This window comes from Electrona antarctica (assembly GCF_951216825.1).
Source record: "Electrona antarctica genome assembly, chromosome: 2".
NCBI lineage: Eukaryota > Metazoa > Chordata > Actinopteri > Myctophiformes > Myctophidae > Electrona > Electrona antarctica.
In genome coordinates this window covers 21,539,049-21,546,572 of record NC_136807.1, presented here as the reverse complement: position 1 = coordinate 21,546,572, position 7,524 = coordinate 21,539,049, and the positions used below count along the sequence as shown (strand labels likewise).

Genomic DNA, 7,524 nt, shown 5'->3' with positions numbered 1-7,524 from the left:
AATTCAGCCCCATGTAAACATGATTAGGCCTACTATAACCTACCCAGAGGGCAAAACCCCACTTTTTTTTGCTATAAAAGGTTGGCCACCATAAATAATATGACTATGACCCAGTAGGAAGGAACACAACCTATATGGACAACTCAGTCAACTTGCTGCTGATGCGTGTTGAATATGGTGATGCTCCGACCACTCTGAATGTCCGAATGACCAGAGGGAACTCGGGGTGCACTCCGGCATACTCCGAGTCTGAATGCATCCTAAAAGAGGATCTGTCTGTTTGTTTCCTCTCTTCTTATTTCCCATCTCAGTTGACTTATGCATTCATATGTATACATGAAACGTGTTGGCGTTCTCAATAAAAAAATGAGAAATTGCATCTGAGCCAATCTTGTATCTTGGAGTACCGCTTTTTCCACTTTGGTGGTTTATGAGTTAAGTTGTATTTATAGCTGAGCACCCACTACCCACTGTATCCAGAGGAAGAACACCTCCTTTTCTTTCTATATTTATGTGTACACTATTTAAAACATTATTTTGGGTTTGGGTTTAGATCTTTCAATATACAGTAGCTCGATCAATTATAAAAATCACACCTGTGTGAAGTGAGGGGCGCTAATATATGAAAGTCTAACTCATGTTGATTAGGTGATGTAATGGTGGTGTAAAACAAACTGTGCCAACACAAACATCTAACGCCATTAACAGTAAAGAGACAATATGACGTAATCAGTTACATTATGACGTAAATGTCCCCTTCATTGGCGTCAATGGCGTTTACAAAACAAACATTGAACTATGTTTGACCTGTGTTTTAGGAAAGGCTTGAAGAAGTACTCCTGTGTTAGCTGATCTACTGTGAGTGAGTGGTTATGGTTGTGGGGTTGGAGTCTTGAAGGTATGGGGGTGCCATGCTCTTGGTTACCTTGTAGGCCATCACCACCAGATCCCTGAAGTTAACAGAAAATTACTAGCAGGTAATAGCAGCACATTGGAGTTGCAGCAGAATGATGAGACTGATGCACTTTTAAAAGGGCAATAATCAGAGTTTATATTATCACTACATCTAAATATGTGCATTAAACATGTTCATGGATGCATGGCTCTGATAACCATGATGTTCATACAAGTATATATTGATATGAAAATGCACACTGTAAGAACATCATTTTGAACACCATTTTAACTCATTTCAGCTTCATTCATCAGTGCATTAACAGACTGAGCCACCAGGGTGCCCCAAACATCTGTGTTTTTTAATAACCAAAAAATATCAGGCAGGCATCAATACAGTATGTACATGGAATGAAAACATTTGTCCCAGGACAAACCTACAGAACTTGTATACTGTACATGATGTAAATCTTTATTCAAGTTACACTGCAAGTCAACAAGATATAAATCAACAGTCCTTGATCCAAGTGAGGGTGGACAAGTTACACATTTTAAACCCGGTCTAGCTCTGAATTGATCAAATTCAGATGAATTTGTTGAAAGCCCCCAGCATATTGTACATAATTCTAGTTTTGTCATCACCAATGGCTTGATCATAACACCCTGACCTCCCAAAAATAAAACACGAGATGGCCACATCAGTAATTAGATTAAAAACACTATCGACCTGTCTTAACCATTTCAGAGTGACATCTTAGATACTCTCAGCATTGATAACCTGTTCAACAGTCTCAGATAATAGCCCTGCAGGAAAATACATATTTGTCTCCGTTTTACATTTTACATTTGTACATGCGCCATACCTAGGGGTATACCTAGAGGTAATAGCTTACATAGTCACTAAATTTGCCGTTTAAACAGTCTCTCCAGCATATGTGAATTAGCAATTTCTTTTAATACAAGAGAATTTGAAGATTCTAGCATTGCTGTCGGCAAAGTATTCTACTCTATCCTAGTGTAACTATCTACTGTAAAAGCTAACGTACATGCCAAAAGATTGCTCTATGCAGCTTATATGAAGAGGCAAAGGAATGTATATCGAACAGCTTGTAGTATTTAACTGACAGAATTGTGATATTGTTAATGGACAACTAATACAGTATTACAAATGGTGCTTTCCCACTGTATGTTACTGACTCTGCCCGACTGAACTGTCGTCTGTTTTGGTACCAGCCATGTCATTTACCACTGAAGATAATACCCCTTCAATGTAGCTGGTCGTCATAGCGATTATCCTCTATAACCTTTTGAGGCTCCTTAATGCTTGTTTTTAGTTCAATGTTTGTTTTAAAAACACCATTGACAATGAAGGGAAAATTTACGTCATCTTGTCCCTAACACAAACATTAAATCCCATTAACAATAAAGAGAATTTAATGTTTGTTTTATATCATCATTACATCACCTAATCATAGCAACATGAGTTAGACTTTAATATATTAGCGCCCCTCACTTCACACGGGTGTGATTTTTGGTAATCGATTAATGAAGTACTTGATTATATTGAAGTACTGATACTGTGTATATATATATATATATATATATATATATATATATATATATAGGCCAACAGTTGGGATTTGTTACGGCTGGGATTGTTACGGCTCCAAATTGTTGTTCAGAATCAATATTTTATTAAAATTGATTATGTTTTATTATCAGTTAAATAAATTAGTTTGATTAACAGTTGCAGCCCTACAGCATTAGGGAGCTTCCATGCAGTTGTGTGGGAGACTGGGAGTCCATTGTGATGCAATCACTTTAATGATTATTCTCTCTCACAAACAAGTTGGCCTGCAGTGTTTTCAAGACTCCTTTTGAACCTTAATGAAAGTGATACCCAAATGATACCAGGTACTATCCACAACCTCTGCCCGGTGGAAAACAAAAAAGGCAAGAAAGGCAAGTTGCGAGGGACGCTGCGGCAGTGGATTAGGGGGTAGAGTGGCCATTCATGGAAAGTGTCCTTGATCAAGACACCAAACCCCTAACCATGCAACCCCTAGCTTGCATGGTTTCCTCTGCCATCGGTGTGAATGGAATGCACATTTTAAAGAGCTATATAAATGGACCATTTACCATTTTCAGTTGAGCTGGTAGCATGCAGTGGAAAAGCACCAAAACATACATTTGATTAAAATGTTGGCTCCCCAACTAAACTAAATAATTAATAGTATAATATGGATGATAACAGTCCCTTTAAGACAGTGAGGGAGGGATAAACAAATTGCATATAACACAGTAGCTGCCAAACCACAATCATTTGGCATAGAGAATACACCCCCTCCCCCCCCCCCCCCCCCAAAAAACAACAACAACATAGATAATATGACAATCAAGCCCCACTTCCTTACCCATGAACACCAGTCTCACTTCCAAGTACATTGAGATTGCTATGGCTCTGGTGCTGCTGTTGTATGCTGCATAGGCAACTGCTAACTTTACACTTCATTGTACAACCACATCACTTGCTGTAAAGAACTGTTTTCTGAAGTGAAAAGTGTGGCTTAGGCTTAAAGTGCTTGTGGCTACATATACATACACTACAGTACGTTGTGTCCTTTTTCACATGCAGCAGATGTCGGCAGACCAAAATGTCTATTGTCTTCAGTTTCAGCTTATATCCAGCAGACAACCCCTACCCCCCCACCCCGACTTACATTGCTGATTTTAAAATAAAACAAATACACCGTTTTATGAGCAGATAAACTGTACATCATACAGTATTCCCTTCTGTTCTGTTACACACCCTTCAACTCCCCTAAAATGGCACTTGGAATCGGATGTCCCCAGCCTAAAACAAATATGTAAAAGGATCCTACTTGGGGTATGGTAATGGTAACAGTTCTTTGGACAACTGACTCGACCATGTAGACATCTCCTTCCTACTTTGAGAAAGACTTAACCAGTGGCGTATCCAGGAATTACGTTTTGGGCAGGCAAGATCATGCGTTAATTGTCGTCTCCCCGCGCACAATCGTAGCATTAAAGGTTTTCAAAGAGATATACCTGCCAGACGAGTAGGATACAAAGGCTGAAAGGCATGCATTTACATTCCAATTGGTGATTGAGGGTCGCGCTCTACCGCAACGGCCAATCAGCTGTCCATTAATAGTTCTCAGGTCTTGTTTTTGTCTTCTTTTTTTCTCATTGTATGGATTTTGGCCAGGCCAGAAATGGATTTGGACAGGCGGACGCCTGCCCTCGCCTTATTGTAGATACGCCTCTGGACTTAACCCCCGGCACCCGCTACTCAAGTCTCCTTCACATGTGACTACCTCATATTCTCAGTTACATAATGCCAGGTAAAAACTAAATAATTCCCTGTATGGAGGAGATGATCATATATACAATCTTTGCAGAAAATAGACCAGAAGTGGATTCTTACATGCTGCCATGGTTTCACTTGTAGACCAAGCCTGATTTGCCTTCCGCCAGCACATGGTGAGATATGGATCACAAAAGGATTGGGTGAAGAATAATGTCTCTGATCTGAATGTGTCCATCAGTCTTGCTTTCCTTCAGAAATCACTTTATCCGACACGGATTTGCAACAGTGGATATGGAAGCTTGCTGTAACCAATTGCATCAACGCTTATAGCAACAACAACAACAATAAAACAACGAGGAAAAGACAAATTGATGCTTTTCTGAGATAGTGGAACTAACCCACAGCTCCAACGGACAGGGGGTAGGCGGGTATTGGGGCCTCACCAGTAGGTCAACGATCAATCACAGGGGGGCACCCTTTCCCAGAGAGAAGACAGAGAGTGTGAGATGGAGTGGGACACAGATTAACACACAGGGTGTGAGAGAAAGTGTGTGTGTGCGCGCGCGCGCGCGTGCACGTGAGAGAGAGAGGGGGGGGGGGGGGGGGGGGGGGATGGTGCCTGTGATATGAACTGCCAACTAGTTCTCTGACTCGACACAACTGTTGGCCCTGCTTTGCTATGCTTGGGGCCGTGACAAATGAAATAAACTAAGTGTGCCAGACCTCATGAGAGGGATTTAAGGGCTCACTGTTTCAGAGACATACAACCGTATGCTTTACAGGGCTGGGAAAAAGCTACTTGGATGATGGCTCAAGAGATTGCATAGAATTATATGACTCTTTATGTCTCCAAAGAGGTGTTTGGCGCCAGGTACAGTACAGTGGGCTATGCCTGGTCCCACACAGACCATATATGTAACGCTGCCCACAGTGGAGGTTTTCGTGCAATGCTCCTCTGACCAGGAAGACAACGTGCTTGCATTGTCATGATATATAAGTGAAAGTCATAAATAAAAGCCAGGTGGTTTTTAGGAAGACAAGAGCAACGTGCACTAGAGGGCTGCTGGGTGCAGCGTGACCCGGAGAAGGGGAGTTAGTTTGCCTGGTTAAAAACTGATCAACTACCAGTCATTTGATCAGGTAAGTGTGGGGCTATTGGCAACATGCAGAGTCTCATCTGCAAGGTGTCCATTCACAGTTGTGTGGCTCAACCGCTGAGTGGATGCAGGTCCACCTTGACCTTCTCTCCACTGCTCAGCATGCCCACAGTGGGATAGAGGCCCCCAGGCGGAACCACCACCTCCCTCCGACCCATCAGCTTCCCGTTCCTGGTGAAGAATACCTGCAGAGCCACAAGGAGGCACCACTGAGTCAATGTTCAATCTCTCTCTCTCACACTCACACTCACACTCACACTCACACACACACACACACACACACACACACACACACACACACACACACACACACACACACACACACACACACACACACACACACACACACACACACACACACACACACACACACACACACACACACACACACACACACACACACACACACACACACACACACGTTTCCAATCTCCACTGATCCAGATACCGATACTAAAACAATCTTCGGTTGAGAGCATTCAACATGCCACTTACTATGTGAACAAAAGAATCATGCACAGTCATGAAGTGTGGATAAACAAATAGGCCGATCATGTCTAAAGGTAATGTCTGTTTTTCTAGCGGGAGAGAGTCGATGTTTATGGTACATGTCTGTGTGATCAACCTGTTGTGAAAGGAGAGCACAGTGCAATCAGAGAGCATCAAAAAGCTTTTCACTACTAATGCTGAGGATGACTTGTTCCCAAGTCTGTCAAACATTTAGTAGAGCGCCTCCCACTCGAAAAAGAAAGGCTTAACATCTATTCAATTTTAGGCCTCGGATGAAGGCTGAGCAGAACTGCAACAGCTCCTTCGTTTGAGCAATATTGGAGGCTGTACGCTGTAGCTCTACATTGATACAGCCTTATCGGCACGCACGCACGCACGCACACACACACACACCCTCTGTAATGTCAAGGAACAAAGCTTTTGGGGTAATGTGTCCTGCTGAATAAACATTGACAAATCCCTGGATTATGACCTGGCCCCTTCTATTCTCAACCTCTTGGGTTTCCGTGGCACATATATAATAGCACTCGCTCTGCAAAACTTCAACAGGCCAGTCGCCATGTCGAGAGGGAGACGTGTGGCTAGGGGGAAAATAGTGCTCGACTTCACTGGCAACCACTGTAATTAAAGCAACAACAACAATGGTAAACAAACAAAAGCAAGGACACAGGGCGGTGAGATGATTGGAGTGTTAAAGGGACACATTAGAAGACCAGAGAGCGTTGGGTGGGTTCAATAGACTGCGCGTTGTGTGATACAAAGGTCACAGGGTACAAACCTTACCATGCTACGTATCCTATGAAAGTATGCAATAGTTTGTGACATGATGAAAGTATTAGGGAATTTATTGCCGCAATCCTACTCTCTACCCTTTGCTTCTCTGAGCTGCATCCTGGACCCTTCCGCCTACGTTGGAGGAAAACTAAAACTAAAACACTGGACTAACGGCATAACCACCGAGCCTGTGAGATATTTTACCTCTGGTATGAATGGAACAAGTAATCTTTGTATCTTCCTATTTACATCTCATTGATAACATAGTATACGCTTGTGTGAAATTAATACTTAAAAAACAAGAAATGATCACATAGTGATATTTGTCAGGTGAAAGAAGCGCTGTCTCCGTTGTGTTCTTGTCTCTGCTGTGTCGACCCCCCCCCCAATATTAGTATTATTATTTTAGTAACGTGTGTTTGTGTGTCACAACCGTTGTTTGCGATGTTCCGTTCTTGGTTCAATGACTGGTGTTTTGTTGTGGCTTTGCTACTGTCAATCAGGACTAGTCCTATAGGCTAGAGAGGCATGCCGTTGCTTAGAGACGAGGCAACCAATCAGGACTAGGTGCCGACTAGGAGCCAAAGTCGTCATTAAATTTGAGTGAGACATAAGTCAGGTTTCACCTGACAAAAAGGCACAATAAGGCCAATTCTCTTATTAGGCATGACCTCACCGTGACCTTCCTGCCCTCTGGTCCACGTTCCAGCTCGTCACTGTCCTCCTCCTCTTCTTCTTGGTCGTTCAGGTACAGAATGTTCTGGATGCTGCCCCGCCTGGGCTGGACGTTAAGCTGCTCCCAGTCATCCAAGTCGGCTGAGGACAGCGCGGAGGAGAGGGTTTGTTTGAAGACATGCA

General features: G+C 42.8%; 1 protein-coding gene and 1 long non-coding RNA gene across 2 annotated transcripts in view; one reads left to right on the top strand and one right to left on the bottom strand.

Annotated features, from left to right (window-relative positions):
* Nucleotides 1-1,212: 1,212 nt before the first annotated feature.
* Nucleotides 1,213-3,239, top strand: LOC306943372. The gene is made up of 2 exons (XR_013792391.1): nucleotides 1,213-2,753; nucleotides 2,857-3,239. It is a non-coding gene; the product is annotated as an uncharacterized lncRNA (long non-coding RNA).
* Nucleotides 3,240-3,612: 373 nt separating this feature from the next.
* The window catches only part of spryd3 (SPRY domain containing 3), a 65,543-nt gene continuing 61,631 nt past the window's right edge, over nucleotides 3,613-7,524 (bottom strand). The window contains exons 10-11 of the mRNA XM_079529623.1: nucleotides 7,343-7,482; nucleotides 3,613-5,567 (exon numbers count right to left, since the gene is read on the bottom strand). Of these exons, the coding sequence (XP_079385749.1) occupies nucleotides 5,433-5,567; nucleotides 7,343-7,482 (275 nt within the window). The 3' untranslated portion in view covers nucleotides 3,613-5,432. The remainder of the gene's footprint in view (nucleotides 5,568-7,342; nucleotides 7,483-7,524) is intronic.